This window comes from Sinohyriopsis cumingii, chromosome 17, assembly GCF_028554795.1.
Source record: "Sinohyriopsis cumingii isolate HCF-2022 chromosome 17, ASM2855479v2, whole genome shotgun sequence".
NCBI classification, from domain to species: Eukaryota; Metazoa; Mollusca; class Bivalvia; order Unionida; family Unionidae; genus Sinohyriopsis; species Sinohyriopsis cumingii.
This window is the reverse complement of record NC_142977.1, coordinates 67,909,259-67,930,260: the sequence shown is the minus strand read 5'-3', so window position 1 is coordinate 67,930,260 and position 21,002 is coordinate 67,909,259. Positions and strand designations below refer to the sequence as shown.

Here is a 21,002-nt window from a genome sequence, read left to right as displayed (position 1 = left end):
TATACTTGCACAATAAATCTAAGCCCCAGTAATACTCCATCGACGTATAATTTGTTATATCATAATTTACGTGGCTGTTCTACATATTTCATTCTTTAAATCCATGAAACATAAGTTTGAGTTATTCCTGTACCTAAACTAACCAAGGTATGTTGACCCTGAAGATGAGTCTGAGGGTGGGTGGGGCAGCTGTTTATTTATTTATAATGTTATGTCTCTGTGTGTGTTAGTGTGTGTGTTGGGGGGGGGGTATGTGTGTGTGTGTGTGGTTGTATAAGTAGTAATAAGGTCAATATTCCACTACATTCCAGGCCACTTAACTAATAATTATGAAATTTTAATTTCGGCAGAATAACGTTATGTAAGGTTATGATATGAACACTTCCTGTAGTGAATCGATTTTCTGCAAAAATGGAGTAGACTGATATTGACTTTTGGGGCAGATAGACGTAATTCAAAGTCAAGGTCACGCAATAATTTCTTGATTATTATGGTTTTTAAATGCTGTTGAAGTGTGAACTCTTAAAAATGCATTTTTTCCGTCTACTGAAAAAAGTATTTAGGTTGCTCCTCATATATGTGTCCATTCGTCAGCGATGAGGGATTGTTCAATATTAATGATCGTATTTAAATTTCATCGTTTCTCGTTCACACTGTTTCATGCTAAAGATGCAATATGTAGTAAAAATAATATGAATGAGAAGCGCGTCAGAATAATGTTGTAATCTAAAGTGAAAATATTTCAGCATCGTTTCTGAGTAAAATTGTAATTTATACGTCGACGGGATCTTGTCCGACTCAAATACTGTATGGTATGTCAGGAGACGACGAAGTAGAAGTTAAACTTGATTTGCAAGCAAATGTCATCATTGTTTTGCGAATATCATTTACATTATCCTCATATTCTCAATAAAGTAGAGCACATCATGCCTTCAGTGATAATAACCAGTACTTGGTCTCGTTGAATCTTCCAGTGTTAAATCTCAAGTGCATGTGATAGCCAAACAATGAGGAACTCCTTGAATAACTTATGCCTAGGACGATGACTCACAAACTCATCACACCTATCCACTCACAGTTTTAAAATCCACCACTCACGATAAGCTAATATTTCGTACCCATTTTTCACGACTGGTGCAAAGAAGGGACCGTAATTTAAACGTCCACTTCGTCATACAAATATATAAAACGTTTCCACATTTCTTTTCTTTTCCATTTTCGTCTACATGTCTTCCAGTTAATCTCATCTCTAGTCATCGACAATATAAAATATGACCATCATGCCATTCAACACGGCATCCAACGATTTCTTTCTTCTTTTCAAGGCCCACAAATCTGAGTGCGTGTTGTGTGAAGAACGTATGCCTAAGACGCAAATCGTCTGTTTCCGTAAATTCTTTGCGGTGTATTTCTTCATCGGAGAAGTCATCGCCAGTTTGAGTTGCAACTTGAGACAAACAACTGGGGACAAATTTATTCCGTAGTTGCATCTGTTCGCTTCTACACGATCCTCTTGCTTAATATTGTACGAGATTGTACAACGGTAGCCTTGCGGCCAACGCCATTAATCCGAGACACATAGCAGCTACAGCTTTCTTTTGTTACCTTTGGAAACTATCGAGTGACTCATGGGAAAGAAAAACCATCGGATTATGAATAGCCAATTTTAATTAAATTTACCATGTGACAGTTTTAATGGTATTTTCTCAACAGCTCCTTATGTTTCTTCATGATCATATTGCCTCATGCCATCCAAATCAGTCATCCCAAGCAAATTATGATCATCATCCAGTATCCGAAAATTGACTATACTCATTAAATCAGGGTATACTAAAATCAAAGCACTTTCTCGGTCGAAATCCTGAGGAATGAAGTGCAGGAAATTTTGAATAAAACCGATCCCGTGGTTTACGAATTGAAAACGCCATCGCGCTACAGACTTCAATTGCTTTCCTATGCAAAAAGGATTCCGGTAGGGTAATTGTCAATGTTCAACATCCAGTTGAGACGACTGCCACTATGTAAGACGAACAGTTTATCAACGCTTTGGAGAGACACAACAAAAGTGTCAACAAAAGATCTATTGCTATCTATCTAACCGTTTTGAGATGCTTTCTGACCGATACCTTTGGTGCTAAGTAGTTATACACAATGCGGAATAACACGAATCAACAATAATAAGGGCTCGTCTTGAGCCGATGTTTCATTTGCATGTGGATATGTGATTAAAGTACAAGTATGTGTTGAACGAATTGGATGTCGGGCTGTTACTGAATCAAACATGTATTGTTTTCCATTTTGACTTATGCTAACGAGTAGAGAACAGTCGTAGAAGAATCTGGACTGTCCCTGATCCGTGTGAAAATATTACCAAAAGTAAGTGAGAAACGACATCACTCACACTTTGAGCAAAACGACAGCCAAGTATCTTATAGTGGAAGGGAAATCCTAGATCATTTCCGTTGGATTACGGGCAAGATCTAATACCATCTCCAAGGACAGTTACCCAAACGTTTACTCAGTGTCATTATCTGCACTACGCGCCTTAACGGTGTCATCGATGGAATTCCTTTCCAGTTTAAACACTTTAACGTGAACCAGATAGAATTCACTCAACATGATCAAGTCTTGCTAACCAAACTTATCGAACCTAACATTGGCCGCACAAGTTACCGGAGACCGTATTTGTCATTTTATGAAGCCACGAGGACGTTAGGTACCAACAACAGCCACAGCAGATTGTACACAATATGTGAGAGTTTATACTTTGATGGACTTTGGTCCAGATTAAATCATCGAAGAGGAAAATTTCCACTCTATAAAATCCAGCCATCTTCGTGTGGAACTGCAGTTCGCAGAAGCTCCGCCCATCACAGTAAACTTCACCTTGTATCCGTAAGTTGACTTCTCTGTGGAAATCAACAGCTTGAAAGAAATGATTCTGAACTATTAGAAGTTATGGAAGAATGCCCATCATCTTCTAAATACGGAAAATCACTGGAAAAATGTAACGAGGACGTCATTGTACTCAAAGAAGAAAATACAAAGCACGCTAAAGAAAAACTAGACAAAGAAACAATATTGATGTCGAAATGGCCAGAATAACAGGAACATTAATCTCCTGTTTCGCTAACCACCTCAGTGGAAGAGTTGCAGCTGTGACCCATTAACATTGTTTTGTATGTCCAAACCATCATCAGAGCCAGATTCAACACAAAAAATGTATGATGATGAGAAAAGAAAAATATTGCGAGACTATCTAGATGAGGCGTGGATGCTTATTTGTTTTCAAAAAAATACTGAGCAAATGATATAAACAAAACTTGCATTACCTCTCCTTTCAAGTCTCTGGGAATCGAAACTATCTTGAAGCAGAGTTCTGAGAAGAGTTGTAGATTGCAATACCTGAAAGTCATTTTAAAGGAAAATGTCAGATTACAATAGTAACTTCATAATTTCCGGTGTAAACAAAACGAAAGAGAATGGATACTTAAGAACTTCTTTATCATCGGACGCACAGTTCGTATAATGTTCTTGCAATCCTGTGTTGTGTGCTATGTACGAGCTTACACATCGCCAACCTAAAGACATTCAAGATTATGTCATCAACAGCGACCACCGTCATGAACCAGGAACTCATTGGGTCGCGGTCTACTTTCCTAACAATCACATTCTGTACCATTGTGTTTTCTTTTGAGCGCCGCCTTTGGAAGATGACATCGTTCACTTTATGAGAAGAAATGCCGTATATATTCAATTCAATAATGAGAGATTATAAAGAATGTATTCCATTGTGTGTGGACAATATCGTGTATATTGTCTCCATCAAAGCGGTCTTGCCATGCTGCATATGAGATGACTACATCGATGGTAAAATGATCTAGATTAGTGGAAGTCGAGATTGTTAGCCTTGTATGTTCGTGTTTAAAATTGTTGAATTATTGGTTGGTATTTCTGTGTTTTTGAGAAGCTTCCTCCTGTTGATAAACAAGCTGTTTGTTTGACAAAATGATGTATGTTGTCTTTCTTCGACACTGCATAACTATACTCATTCTCTTTTCTATCCTTAGCGTCCCTCCTCGATGAATATAAATCGATGTGTTTGACAATCTGACGAACCATCGTAGCCTCGTTAGCAAACTACATGGCCTCCAAGATCACCTCACCAAGTTGATTGACGCCCTAAATGATAATTCAGGGCTAGAAGCCAATAACGAAAAGGCAAAGATGAAAAGAAGAAAACGTACTGCCACATCCGATAATTCGGCAGGTTACTGAATGCCCGCGTTGACTACACCGCCATAGAGGAGGCCATTAACACATTGAGCCGTTGTACCTAGAGGTAGGGGATAGCTCAGGAGCTGCTATTACCACTGCAGTAGCATCCAAAAGCACATCGTTGGCGAGCAAGGAATACAAACATCAGAGTCTTTCAAACAGAGGATTGTGGTTCTGATGCCACACATACCCCTTCTCTCTCGCCATGTCCATATATGTATAGGGTGGCGATCGATGTTCTCGACATTGTGTTTGTGTAACTCAGCCAGGAAGGAGCGGGTATTAATTAGATGAACTGTAGGAAAAATACCCTTCAGTTCTATCCAAATCTCTAGAAAAAAGACTAATCAGTGTTTGATTTTGTATGTGCTTGTTTTTTTTGTCTTTGTCGTTTCCCACTAAAAAGCTATTTCCTTCTCCAATTTGATTTTTACCGTGAGCATTTAAAAATGTGACTAGACAAACTTGCTATCCTTTGCTTGTGTTATATTATGTATATGTATATTTTGTTGGTTTGGCGTTTGTATTTGTCTTTACTCAAGCATTATTTTGCCTTTTCAAATGTGTCTTTTGTAGGTTTTGGGATCTTTAAGTAACAATGTGCTTGTTTTCGTATTTAAGAAATCAATGTCATAATTTAATGTGTGTCTGCCAGATATATAGTGTGCATGTATGTACAAGCAGAGATGAGTTTATTTTAGGTCGGTGCAATAATTTGCCTTTCGATATTTGGTCGCGTGATATTTATTTTGCGTGAATGAGCGCGGGACTAGTCCATGCAATGTGAAGAAACTAAGGAGAATAACAAGACAGAGATCGTTGCAGGAATAGGTAGATATCATGATGGACGTTGAACAGCTTCCAGAACAGGTTGAGTCTCAATGTTAAATCCTAAGCTGAGTTACAGAGTAATGATTGCTCTTCAACGACACAAGAACGTGGTAAAAACGTAATAAAGGTGATAAGATACCGATCATAAAGACAGTCATGGCTACGGAAAAAAAGAAGAGGACAATAAAAAGAAACAGGAAGACAACTTAATCAAACTTTCAATTTTGAATCTCAATAGCGTGCATTGTACTTAATAAATGTGAATGAGATATCAGGAAAGGAAGTTTTTTGAATTAAGATTAGGAGTTGCTGCTGAACGTTTCTGCTATAGTTGTAGTGTTGTCATATTCTAAAACTTGTTGCCATAATTAATAAATTCCGTAGGTTGCAGTTTTGCTTAAATAAATATAGCTCCAGTCTCTTACAGAGCAGAAATGTAGAAATTTTCATAACAATTAACGAATTCTTTCTGCAAAATATATATTTTGGACTAGACTATTGGCCCTTTATGACATATTTTGAAATGTTGTAAAACAAATTATCATATCATTAACATACAAGACATCAAAGAGGAATGCATCAAATGACAGGTTTGCTTTGTCTGAAAACGCCCATTAAATACGAAGAGATTTAAGTATCATTGTATTACAGGAGGTTTGATGGCTAAGTCGAAAATCATGAAAATGTAATATGCCGCAAAGTGAGAGAGCAGAGCAACATGTCACCCAATGCCAAAATTATGAAGAGTAAACATGTTGTCATTTCTAAAATTGTAAATTCATGAAAATATATCGACACGGATATTTCTCCAAATGCATTGTTCCTTTCCATTTATATCTAACATAAATTCAATGCAGTAGCATGGTAAAGGCAGATATATGCGATATTAGCATGTGATCGTTAACTATAATATCCCTTTCTCCAATTGCTGATGAGGAAGCCATTCCAAATCAACCCAACAAAGCCAACTATTAGACAATTTGCGTTTGATTAAAAAACTATTGTATTTGACCTAGCAGTTTTAAGGCTTCAGCCCAATAAGATGTTAATTCAGCCCCAAATGATAACATGTTAACTCAAATAATTTTCAGGTACTCGACTCATTCGTCTACTTTACAGTTAGATCAAAAATATATGACTAAGTGATTCTACATAATTAAGGAGGTAGTAATGATTTCAATGGGTACAATGGCATTTAGTAGCAGGATTTCCGGTAAATGGAAAACGTTTCACGTATGTTTAGACTATGTATGATATTTGAAAGTTTGAGAGAGAGAGAGAGAGAGAGAGAGAGAGAGAGAGACAGACCCGTCAGTAGGACGTCGAACGCTACTGATGTTGACCAGGGTAATTATCTAAATCAACTTTGTTGATGTGTATATCACGTTGGATTTGACGACAGTTAGAAAGATAGAACTGACCCTAATTTCCTACATCGAATATATCCAGTTTTCTCGAGAAGTTTTTATTTTAGTTGAGGATACAATCAGAACATTTTCGAGAAGATGCTGCTAATAAATGCTTACAGCTCCAATCCCCTTTTTCTTGACTGTTAACAACAAAAGATATATTGTGATAAAAAAATTTCATGGCTACTATTTCACTTGAAGTCAACACAAACTCGCAAATATTGTCAGTGGTAACAATTTAGGAATTAGTCACTTATTAAATAAACATTTTTTTCCCTTTCAAAGTTACTACTTTACAACTCAAACGCTCCATGATAACGCAAAGGATCTCTCCTTTATCCTTTAGGAGCGTGGCAATCCAGTTTAGTGACACCAGGTGCAACTACACGGTAAAGCCTGGAGTATGTGTCTGTGACTATGCTTAGTATACAAAGTTAGCAAAGTTACTTCGACAACATGTGAGATTTATGCTTAATGTTTTATGGATTTCTAAATTTGGTATAAAGATATATCCATGATAATGGTGAGAAATCCGGTATGTCCCTAGATTGTGATTGACCCGAGATGGCCCTTCCGAGAAATACGATAAGTAGATTTAGCAGAAACAACTAAGAGCGATACCTTTTACTGGAAGTACATATGTCTTCATCTACTTCAAAATGTAAGTCTTTTTGTCTTTGCAACTTGCTAATTTGAATAGTATCAACGTGACTCTATTTGACCGATACTTGGCGGATACTATTTTAATAGTGATGCACTTGCTATTTAAGACGAACCGCTCCGGTGGCCTAGTGATCAGAGCGTTCGTCTCGAATGCGGGAGGTCGAATGGTCAAAAAAAAAATTGTATTTGAGATCACAAAGTTGCACGACGACCGAACTGAGATGGAAAGTATCATCAAATCTTAAACATCACTCACAGAATAAATAAAAGAAACAAAGAAAGGGTAAACAAAGGAAAACCTTTTAAAAGACTAGTACCAAACGAGGAGCAATAGAGCTTGCAATATAAGCTGTACATGTTAAGTGTCCTAGTTTCAAGATGAACGCGTATTGACAACTGTATTTTGATCCTTTTGTATGTGAGTGATTAATCAAGTCATTTTATGCTTTGAACTGTCTGCGCAACACTGTACGGGAGATGACAGTTGGTGTTGACTCGTGGCCAATATTGACGTGTTTGAGAGATGATATAAGGGACTCTTCGAATCGTTTCTTCTAGCAACCCTGAGAATGCTTTCCCTCCTTCCGATCTATCCTGGCAGTTGATATTTTAACATCCTGGCAGAATGTGGATGTGTTGGAATGCCTGCCCGTGTGGGAATCTCGGTGTCTTTGTTCCTACCTTATTATGCCATGTTCTTGCATGATTTTTGTACATTATTCAGACGTAGTTTGCATGCAGCAGGGTCGCAACATAGCTACCTTGTAGACACATACTTATGTTTGCCGTCTGATGCCTCCGCACTCCCACGTATTTGCACCAACACCGTCAAAAATATTTGCTAAAAGGGTGTGGTCATTGCCTTTAACTGTAGGCTCTACGTGAGGCTGTCTTAGTGCATGTTGGAATATATATGTCCCCCTGATCCTGATTATGAGACCAATATTGTAGCTTGGACATCCGAACTGTATATTCTCCTGGTGATAATTGTCAATGAGCTTCAGTGTTTGGAATGTGGGCACATTCAAGACGTCTTGTTGTTTGGCTGGCGGAAGATCAGGATATCGTTTTCAGAACATAGTAGCTGAAGTAACACTCTGTTTGGCTTTCATTAGAGAAAGACATTTTTGCCTGGAACACATGGATACGGCATTATTTGCCAACACATTAGCACGTAAAATACAAATTAAGAGTGACTGCATGGCGATAGTGTAGTAACTTTCAGTAATCAAATGTTGTAACTAATGCAGTTTAGTAAGATCCTGAGAATTTCACAATTTTAAAAGCATTATTTGATGTTAAACTCATGAATTGGGTAAACAGGAAATTATAGCGTGAAACACTTCCTTTTTCTAATTGCAGAATGTAGATGTATAGGATCAGTTATAGCTGTAATTTCGCCGAACAATAAAGACTTAGTTATATGTAGCGTGGAAGTATGAATTTTGCTGCACTGTGAACCAACCAACGTGAATAAATTCCTTTTTTAAATGCTCAATATGTGAAGTATTCTGTAATACCGAGGATGAAAATTATATTCTCTATTCCATAGTTTGAGTACTCGCTGCACTTCGATGATGGAAAATGACTTTGAATAACTTTAACTTTGTACTACTGCATGTAATAAGGTATAATCTTAGCATCAAAATCATTTCTTGCTGCGAACTAAACATTGAAATATCTCGTATGGTTCATTAAAACGCATTCCAATGAATATCATGAATATAAAGGGTTGATCTATTACACCAAATTATGTTAAAACTTTAATTTCTACTTTAAATGGTTATACACATATATCATAAAATAACGCAATAATTAACAGGATTTTGATTGCTTTTCCGCAGACTATGCTAACAATTCTCTGATCCTTTGAACTAGCATGGTTGTTTAAACTGTTAAAAATTACGTATATATTTACGTGATCTGCCGTATAAACATGTATAAACTATAAGACGTTCTACAAACCATTTCATTAAGCCAAGTTCTTCACATGCACTGAATGCAAAATGAAAGATTTACTCTCTAAGCGAAAAGGTTTAGCATTAGCTTATACGTTATTATATCAGTGAGGTTTTGCTGTATCTTGAAATGATGCTATATCATTGTGTGAAATATATATATAGCAAAATATAGCTGTTATTTGTAAATATGAATATGATCTCACAATTTTGTAATGACTTAGAACGAAATTGTTTTACTATTGTATGGTTAGAAGTTGAGATACCATTTTCTTTATTGGTACCAAATCTTAACTGGACTGGTCGAGAAGAATAGTCACTAAGGTGTTGTATTTGCTAATGTAAAGTTTAACTTTCAATTTGTTAGGTCTCTAATATGAGAAACTTGGATCTTCAGTGTTTATTCGGAACGCTCGTACCGGCAAATATGTTTATTTTGAATGTCTAGCTTCAGGACAAACTACACCTGTGTAAATATTTTTCTTTGCATTTGTTGCAGTTTAATGACCTAAGTGGTTTTTACTACACATGAGGTAAGAAGCAAAGGGATCATTTTCATAAACGAACTTGACAAACATAATAAACAAAATCGCAATTTAAGACAAACGTTCAAGCAATGCAATGTTGTAAATGATCCATTGAAGTAACGGCGTATAGACGCACGTGATTTCATACATACTGTTTGATATAAAATTCAGAAATTGGTTAAATAGCAAAGTGTAACGTAAACTACATGCATTAGAATTATGTCACATGACTATATAGCAATATTTATAGCTGTACTCCCTGCCGCAAAAATACCTGTATTGTTACATGTAACATGGAATCATATATCCCCTGCAACGATAACCAAATCACTGCACAAATACAATCTTTTTACTTCGATTAACCGTTTAACTTCGAGAATTGATACTGAAAATTCAACTAAAAGATAACGCTGCAGAGAAATCACAACCTTAGCACCGAATTCGTTTACTGCCATAATCATCTCTTATTAACAGATTTGCATAATTGACACACACAGACACACATACAGACACAGACACACACACACAAACACACACACACACACACACACACACACACACACACATATATATATATATATATATATATATATATATATATATATATATATATATATATATATATATATATATATATATATATATATATATATATATATATATACACTCAAACTGTAGTCGAACGCTGACGTGTAATATCGTCCCGGCAACATAAATGGCTACATATAAATATTGCAAGAGTACGCAATAATGAGTAGTTCTGTAAATGATTATTGACAATTTTATTAATAAGCTGATCTTTGGAACTAACCTGCTTCCATAATCTGCTAGAACATACTTTTTTAAATGTACCCGTTATGTCGTGTATATATAAGTATTCTGTGCCATAATTAAAATCATTTTTATGCAACTTTAACATACTATTTGAATACTACGTTGAATCTCTTCATCTAACCTGGCCATGGATACTGCTGAAAACAATAGTAAAAAATTAAATTTGTTTTGCCTTGTAAGATTTAAAATGAAACTCGTTCACATAATTGAAATTTTCAAGTTTATGTCAAATGTTTTCCACTACCATATCATACCTGCTGATGTAAATTCATAATTTGAAATGCTGCATTCATGAACTAGATTTAGAGCTTGCAATTGTAGACCCGTCGTTTATAAAACAGAACTTCTGTGTATATTCAAACTAAGACGATATTAACCCTTTATATTAAATCAATCATGAAATTTAGCCTTAGCAGTGACAGTGACAACACTATAATTATTTTGTTAGTTCTCTGTACTGTTAGAAAATATCTTGTAAATATTAATGAGTCTTAAGTCTGATTCGTTGCTTACCATGTTCATAGTTCAATGAAGAATGTGAAATTCATATAAAAACCTGCCAACTTACACAGTTCAAATTATGATTTGGTGTTCTTTGACATTTGGGGTTATGTATGTAATTTACAATAGTTAAAATTAAAATCGCTACTTTTATCTTGTCTCGTTTTGTCCGTCAGTGGTGTGAATCATTGAGCTTGTATATGCATATTTAGAATGTCCAAATCGAGAACCAACGGCAGGAACGTTTAGCTCCAAGACAATCAACACCTGTGTAAATCGTTTGCTAACCATTTGCTGTAGTGTAAGGACTCAATTTTTATCATACCTGTGAAAAGAAGCTAATATAACATTTTCTTATTGTACTAAACGTTAACGTGACCTACTGTTGAAACATAGTTTATATGTGCGAGATACGTTTCAGTAATCAAATGTTGTAATGGATCTGTCAAATAAAGATGTGGAGATCTGAAGTAAAGAATTTGATGTTAAAGTGCATACATTTAAATTGCATCAGACCGTTGTATGGCACCCTTTCTAACTATAATTCCTGTCACAAATGACTGCATATTTACACGTATAATGGATTGTTTGTTTTGTACAGGAACAGACTCAATATCAAAGACCTTCTGTGCAGATAGGTGATACAAATAAATTGAGAGTATAAACTTTTTACCCGTATTTCGAGTGATCACTGTACTTAAACGATGGAAACTGAATTTAAATGAGTTTTACTTTACTACTAGAAAATAATTTTTAATTAAGTTTGTTTTGCCTCGCAAGATTTAAAATTAACTAGAGTTTCCTTAATAACTTGCATTGAGATTCATTTGTCTCGTTCACTAAATGTAAATGTTTGTAATTGATTTCAAATCGCTTGCATTATATTAGGATATATAGCATATCCTTTCTACTGTGTTTTAAAACCTAATCCACATTTTGGTATACATTATAGGGTGTTTCATTTGTTAATGTCGGCGAATAAATTTGATAGCCTGTCATTTGTGAAACATCGTGCTTCTATGTATATTCAGAATATCTGTATTTCTGAGAAATAGCTGCAAAGGTACCTACCTTCGTTAAAAACGACAGTTTTGTATATATATTGCTAACTATTTGTTTTAGAATGATAGCCACATCAAAAGACGTATTAACATATATGTTGTAAAACGCTACGGTCACATTTTACTATTTGTACCAAACGTTTAAGTTCCCTATAATGAAAACAAACGCGCTATGTCCGACAAAAGTTCCAGTAATCAAATTCAATATTTCATCCAGTCAAAAAATTTGCGGAGATTTGAAACATGCTATTGATATCAAATTCATAAATTTAGGAAGTGTGGGGTGACATATATGCATTAGAATTATACATCATTGCTACTCTAATCCCTGCCGCACATAACTTCATATTTATATGTAACAAGAAATCATGAATTCGTTACAGTGTTAATGAACAGCCTCAGTAAATGCTGTCGTATCAAAGAACTCTGTGTAAAGTTAGGTGAATTACATAAAATCAATATTAACTACATATGACGTGGCTTAGAATAACCACTATCCATCAACCATGGCAACTTAACCTTAATAAATATAACGTTATTCTAACTCTGTTGCATGCAAGAACTGACAAAGGAGGTATACACTATCTTAACACCAAATGCTGCTTCTCCCACTTCATTCTTGTCATAATACCAAGTTCAAATATTTCTTGGTTCTTGTTTACTGATTGTAACCTATTACGGTTTGTTTGCAAATGTCAAATGGTCTGCCATATCATCCAATGTTCGATGATCGACTCGAACGTTGATCTGATGCTGAGGCAGAGCCTGAAATACATCGAATTATCTGTAAATTTAGAGCTGTTATACATATCGAAAATGTGGATGGAAAAGTCTCTGCAATAATTGGCCATTATGTGATCTGCAGTGATACATTCACATTATCGGAGACATGCTGATATAAGCAAATTTATTAATTGATCTGTTCAATTCGAGGTGAAACACAAATATTCAGTGTACATACATTCGTGTTTTAAAGATAAGATTTATTTTTAAATTCATTTACCAGATATATTGTAACCGTGAAATAATTGCATTTCAATAGCAACACATTGTGGCATAGCAATTTTTTCATATAACTGCAAATAGATGCATGCAGCATGAAATTATCAGTTCACTCTAGTGTGATCCAGATGAGGGAAGAGGTGCTTTCTTTTCTAAGAACTCTATCAGAGATCATAGGTTTATTACGCAAAATGGAAATTATTTATTGTACTTATGGTTCGTACTTCAAGCAACTGCAGTGCTGCCAAGACGGACAATTATTTTGAATGACATTACATTTTTTGTACTAACGTTGTAGCATGTTTGGGATTTTAGAAGATACATACATATTTACATAGCATACCTATGACTAATAAACAGATTAATACAAACGATTGTTAGACATTAAATATTAATATCTTCTCAGCAACCTACATTACTAGATAGAGATATTGTAAATATGCACAATAATGCACAACATTTTGATAAATTCTTGACAGACTATTTTAATAATATAGGAAACTTTGAAACTAACATGGTTATGTGAACTGTGAGGAAAATAATTTATATTTTCATCTTATGCTTTTCAAAATTTTAGGTCAAAATAAGAATGTCTATAAATATCTACATTGTGCATTATCGATCATCGAATGTCCAAGGTTCGTATTCCATTCAAATGGGTTTTTTAATTATAATAACTGGTAATCATCTAGAATACTTAATTAATGTTAATTCCTAGTTTGAAAAAGCGTCATAGAAGTGTTCTATCTGTCAATGTACAGTTTAGCGTTTAAATGTGTAGGCGTGTCATGTGTGAAACATGGCGCTTCAATGTTTATTCAGAATATCCCATTGGGGAATCAGTCGCATGAATGACTAGCTTTAAATCCAAAGACACCTGTATAAATTGTTTTCTCACCATTTGTTGAAGTGAGGCTTTTACCATAAGCGTGGTAAGAACCTAACATAACAGTTTCATTAATTATATCAAACAGTTACCTGTTATTACAAAACAATCAACGCGGCAATGTCTAGCAAACGTTAAATCATCATTTGTTGTAATACACCCGGTTATACATGTGTTCAAGTTGTCCGTATAGAGAAAGTGCTGAAGGAATGTCCACGTTTATGATCTATTACATTTGTGCGAGTAGTTTTCATGGCATAGTTTTCTCACAATTTGATGATGCAGAATAATGTAATGGTTTATATTATATTTGTCCTTGAAAGTTAAGATAAAATAATAATCTCACAAAACGCGACAAAGCACCTAAGTCGGACATATCACTAAGTTAAACACTTCTGCATTGACAAATGCATAACTCGGATGTCATAAATAAGAACTGAAAGTAACATTTTGATATTAATTATCAGATGATGACACAAATTGCAAAGGTTCAGTTTCATCATCATGTTGTGTGCCGCTGTGTTCTGCCCAATAAATAACCATTCGTTACGTTACATTCAGAATCATCATCTTTTATTATTGAGTTATCTACACTGATACAAAAACCCTGAAAATCACATCATTTCACCTTGCACGCTTTCAGTCATCTGTCTTGTAGTACGTAGATCATACGGTTCAAGTTCCATGTTCGCCCTCATCATGTAGCACGCGTCACGTTGTGGTATGCAATTTATAAATTCTCAAACTCCACTTCTTTAGCATTATTTATGACTAAAATGTCCATTTGAAATTCTAATGGATGACTAACAAAGTATCTCGCAAGTATCTTGTGATCATTTATTTAAAGTTCAGTGTATTAAGCTTGTTTAACTCATTAGACATTTATTGCTGTATTTGCAACACACCAGAACTGCTTGCACTATATGACATGTATAACTTCAATGTGTAGTTCCAAATAATAATAATAATAATAATAATAACAATAACACGTCTTATTACTAATCAAAATGTTTATAAGCTTCCTGATGAATTTCAGTTGTCTTGACTGTCCTCATGTACCATTAGTCCTAAATGTCTTTGTATGCCAGTAATGCAATCTAGAATGTACTTGAATGAATCTACAAAAATCCATAGTAACGTATTATTTCAAAGTCACTGATCAATTTAGTTATTCCAATGAATGATTTAATTACAATATTTATTTCGAATAATATCTGAACACAACTGTAAACTCTGATAACAGATAGATTACAGATATTGACAATGTATACATTTAATTTGCTAAGATATAAACGCAGTAGAATTATCTGGAAAAAGTCTATATTCTTGAACTCCAAATTTAGTAAATACCAGTGTTAATTACGTAAAACCATAGCAAAAGTCAGGTATGCAAATATTCTATTCACATCCCTCTATCACTTTCAACGGTCCCTGATGATATACATAAATCTTACAAAGCATTGTGTAAAGGCATGGTGTAAAATATAATGTCAGAAAGAATACACACAACCGTAATAACTACTGTTTGTGTATAAGATAGAATAAATTGACAACCAGAACACGCTCAAACGTACAGAGAAACACACATAGTTTCAAACTTTTATAAATCCTCTACTTGGTTGCAATGGCATGATATTGTTCTTGCACTTACAAGCCACGTCTCTATTATGTATTACATACATACATACCTTGCGACACACACACACACACACACACACACACACATATCCTTACAAATCAATATTTCGGAAAAGACCGGGTATGATATTGTATGATGAGTAGTGCTTGTGCATAAAAACAAAATATTAGTTATAATTCATTTTAGTTCTAAAAGTAGAAAATACTTATGGTTTCAGAACGATGTCTCTTAGGGAGAAACTGAAATTTTCATAATGTGTCTGTAATGTAAAAATGCATTCTCAAAATATTATCACAGCATACGGTTAATCTGTGCATCTGTTTACAAGTACGAGTAACTACAATGGAACTGCCTGTTTGCATGTATGCGTGTCTGTTGATGTTTGTCTATCGTATCGATGTTCAAACGTAATATCCATATCAAATAAGTTTCTGTATGTTAGTATATCTAGCAAGTTAAAGAAAAACGAAAACAAACCGGAAAAAACATTCGTTTACAAAAACTCGTGTATGCTAACGCAGTGTACACCTCATTAAGTGTAAGTAAAAGTTAACGTTCAAAAGTTATCTTATGTCCCAAATAAAAATACCTATTGTTATATTATTATTGCTGTTATTATTATTGTTGTTGTTGTTGTTACAGACTATGCTAGTCCTAATTTTCTGAAGAGTATGGTTGAAAGAAGAATCTGAAGCTAAACAAAAGAATATTTATTTTCTACAGATGACAAGTGAAAAATGCAAAGAAAAACTAATGGCGAATTTCTTATGATAGATACCTAAGCTTTTTGGGTCATAGGAAAGACATATAACATATAGCTTATAGTGTTTAAGAAACCCATCTGTTCTGTCATCCATAAGTATATATTTGGCAGAGATATATGTTCGTAATATAAGATCCCAAACACTGCAATTGCCGGATATGCATGCTAATATAATAAATTCATACCATATAATTTCCTGTTTTATGTTATATGTTTTCCCTTTTATACGTATGCTGGTCTATCTAATTTCCATATATATCGCTTGAATAAAAGAATCGAAAGTTTCTGGTTTGTTCAAGAATCGAAACATAACTCATAAAAATATAATCAGGATTCTGTTGTTATTTTGTTGCAGGTTGTACAAAATTCATCTTTGAAAAGCAATCTCGTATTATAAGAAGCAGTGTTTGATAATAATGGTGTGTAAACGTGAATGTTTGCCTATCCTTAAATGTATTCTTGTTCATATATTCTGCTTTTATATAAAAGTATGCGTTTCTGTCTGTTCGTGTGTTTGAACATTCATGTTGATTCCATTTGCCCTATTTAGCTCGTTCAATGTCCAATTTCCATTTGTGCTGGTAATGTCTTAATAACGTCCAATTCTCCTATCCGAGTAGTGTCCCTTTTATGTACAATTTCCGTTTGCCGTAATAGTGTCCCAAACATGTTCATTTTATATTGGGCCCCGTAGATCTGTCGGTGCCAAATTTCCATTAGCATCTGTGTAGTCCATGCAATCGATATCCATGTTCATTTCTCACAAGCTTTGTAATGACCCATCCATATTAAATCTTAAATACACTTAAATCTTAAATACACATATTAAATACACTGTGACTCGTCTAGTCCGACGTCTCATACGTCTTTTAGTAACCCGTCTAAATTAAATTCTCAATAGGCCTGAGAGTGTCTAATCCGTGTTGACAGGTGATAGTTTCACGGAGCTGCCTATATAAGCCCAAACAGATTCAAAAAACAAAACACCAATACTTGCCATTTGAATTATACTGTCGTACAACTGTGAGGACCATGAAGACATTGTGTGCACTTCTGATGGTTTTGATGTCCGTCATGACTTTTCTGACATTTGTCAATGGATCCTGCTCATATTACCCTCCACATTATACGTTATTAGGTAAGTAAATCTCCTTCATTATTTTTCTCATTCGCTCACAGATTCATTCATTGATTTATTGATTCACGTATAATAATGCGAGTGCCATCATATTACCCTTGTTTCCAAACGAAGCCGTAACTTAATCTGGCATGTTGATTCTATGCATTTAAAAATCATCTGTAAAGAAAACACATCTTGATGCCTCTTTTACTCCGCTCGTTAAATTGGGTGTAATGGGACTGACAAACAATCACATAAGTTATGTCCTAAATATTTTTATAATCTAAACAATCGTAATAATTCTTGCCATTTAGTCCCAATTAAAATCAAGAGCCTGTGTACCGTATGTTCTTCAGTTTCTTCAGCACTAAGGGCACTCGTTGAGAAGACATTGATCTTCGCCATCTATCATTAAAAAAGTACTTTAAGAGTTATGAGGCCTTGTTTTGTCTAGTACAACGCTGAAGGATATTAAGTATACTTATTATCTTAAAATATCTTTTGTAAAGCTTAAAATCTCCTCGGTAAAAATGTTGATATAAAATGCTTGTTTTACATTTCTAATTTGCATATTCAAATTGTGCAATTTGTTGGGCACATTCAGTACACTTCACTTCGAAAAACATCAGCGAAAGTGGAATTATATTTTGTTTACTTGCGAAACAAATATATGTATAAATCGTCAAAAATGCAAAAGTACCCAAGTAACAATTGCTGTAAATAAACTTGACCAGCATTCAGCCTCAGGGACAATATGACGTATTAGGGTACCTAACACAGGAGACGTAAAGTACATAAGTCCTCTGACCCGATTCGGATCCACCTATTAGTTAAATTGGGTGCACTGGGACTGCTAATCCATCATTTGATCTTTCATCTGTTTCATTATATCACGTTTAGTTTGGTTGAAATTGTGAACTATACCTTACGTTTCTTTTATAATTTACTTTTGACCTCTTGAGACTCTCCGGCTATAGTTAGACTGGATCCATGGCTGATTGCTTTTGTCAGATTAAAATCAATCGTATCGATCCAAATGAGTTTTGAGTCTAGGCAGACACAAATTTTAAACCGTTTGAAAAACACATATTATTGTCAGGGTAATCTATGAACAATTGTTACCCATATAATTGAGACATACTCTTTTAAAATACATTCAAGGTTTGGCTAATACAATCCCATAGCAATCACATTATTTCTAGAAAAGTAGTTTGGTTGGTGACCTCAGAATTAGCCATGATATGGCTTCTTATTGCTATGCTTATAAATATGCGCATATAATTTTTGTTTTAAAAAATTAAGAACAGAGTCGTGTATGAAAGCATCCTTTATGTAGTGAAACTCAGTTAAAGAAGAGATTTAAAACAACTTAAATCAAAATAATCTTCTTCTTGTGTTTTTTTTAACAAAGTTTTTGTATTTAATTTAATCTTTACAGATTCGGAAGAAGTGGTAACATGTGAACACAACCATGTGGAATACATGGTAGGATCGGTAATAAGGACCAAAGACTGCGAAGAATGCACATGTACTCAATCGGGAATGCAATGCTGCGGGTGAGGAATATAATCTGACAAAAACTTAGCAGTGGTTCGTGGATTCAGTGCAGGAATACTTCGCACTGAGACATGGGTATTATCTTTAGAACGTGATCAGACCTTCCAATCGAAATAACATATAGAGGACAAATGAAAAAAGGAAAATTGCATGTTGTAATGAAGTCGATGACGTACAAATAATGTTGTATTGTGTTAGCTCTAAATCCATGTACAGTTGTCATACGATTTGAATCCCTTTCTATCTCCCACCTTCCATCTCACTCTCTCTCTTTCTCTTTCACCATTGGTTTTTATATTTGGCGTGCGTAATTTGCTAGCTTGGTTCGCGGGTGCAATCATCTCTAAAAAGAGGATTTTTTTGTTGTTGTTGTGGGGTTTTAACGCCATTTTTCAGCACACGATAGGGCTATACATGGCGGCCAGTATTAATGGTGGAGGAAGAACCAGGGAAAAACCTCGGAAAGAATCACCGACCCACGAGAAGCTACTGGCAAGCTTTCTGACATACCCACATTGGCTGAATCCGAGACTCGAATCCACGCAGACAGAGGTGAGATGGCAGTGATCCGTAACGGAGAGCGCTTTAGACCACTCGGCCACTCGGGGCCCCCTCTGAAAAAGGAATTGATACAACAAATGAGACTACAGTGTAAACCTTGTATAATTATTGTCTGTCCTAACATAAAATATTTATGAAAAATATTGTTAATTACCTTATTCATGCGTCTGTCCTCTGTCACAACTTAAAATTGGATTCTTTTGGAGGGTGTTTTGCAGATGGGTTATTTCGCGGTACCATCCTTTCAGAAAGGTCATGAATACAAAAATTATACCGCAATGTAAATATTGTATGATATTTTATTATCTGTCAAGAAATAAATGATTTACGAAACTATAAAAATGTATATATCCGTATATCACTGTTACTCTACGTCGCCATAAAATCGAGTAAGATATAATTTCAATCAACCGTAATTAGATTAAATCATCAAAGGTGTTATTTTTCGGTCCATGCGAAGGATGTTGGGATAGATGCTCATACCTTTGTCTATCCGTCTGTTCGTCAGTGAAGAATGTGTGATTTCGTTGCTGATGAAAGTAGTGCACATCTTAGTTCTCACTCATACTTTCTTTCAGACTGTGTATAGTCACTATGACTGAGCAACGCGTCAGACTAACGTTACAATATATAGTCATTATGATTGAGTATCGCAAACGTTTTATGAAGGTTACGAGTATTTATGGGTTTAATTAAAATGTAAACCATCTAGCTTCGATAAAGATATGAAATATGTGAAATCCGGCGTGGCTAAGAAAGTTATCTTTCTTTATTCATGTTCGAATCGTTTGTGACGTTATTTCGCTCTGGAATTTATTCCGTGATGACAACTTTACGACGTAGATGTGGTGTAACCAGAATATATCTGATAATGACATCTTTTCTTGTAATATACTTACAGATATGGGTACAATGAAGGCGCCATTTCTGTTCCAGATGGATATAAGTTGGTACGCTATGGATGCGAATTCGAGATAGAGAAAGCGTAAAGATGCGAAATAATTTATAACAGCTGAATGCACAAGAAACAACATTGCCTTAAAACCGAATGCAAGCAGGTATTTGGCTGACATTGCAATTGGTCACGCGGTTTCCAGTGAAATTATGAATAAAATGTGTATACAGGTTACGTTTATTCATTTTAACTTACATCCATTCCTTCCCTCTCTTTCTTTCTATCTTTCCTTCTTTTTTCTTTCTTTCTTTATTCTTTCTTTCTTTCTTTCTATCTTTCTTTCTTTCTTTCTTTCTTTCTTTCTTTCTTTCTTTCTTTCTTTTCATTCTTTCATTTAATAATTGATTCGGTTGTTGAATGCATACATGCCGATTGATACATATCTTTTTTGAACAAGAGAAGGCGAGATTCGGTTCCGCTCCCGATATAAATAAAATTGATGCCAAAACTGATGTCC

At 34.8% G+C, this 21,002-nt stretch overlaps 1 protein-coding gene across 1 annotated transcript; it reads left to right on the top strand.

Annotated features, from left to right (window-relative positions):
* The first annotated feature begins 17,349 nt into the window (after positions 1 to 17,349).
* LOC149779160 (beta-microseminoprotein-like) lies at positions 17,350 to 20,710 on the top strand. Its single transcript, XM_089938661.1, has 3 exons — positions 17,350 to 17,490; positions 18,911 to 19,028; positions 20,492 to 20,710. The coding sequence occupies exons 1-3, from the start codon at positions 17,385 to 17,387 to the stop codon at positions 20,577 to 20,579; spliced, it is 312 nt and encodes a 103-aa protein (XP_089794787.1). The 5' UTR covers positions 17,350 to 17,384; the 3' UTR covers positions 20,580 to 20,710.
* Positions 20,711 to 21,002: the final 292 nt, after the last annotated feature.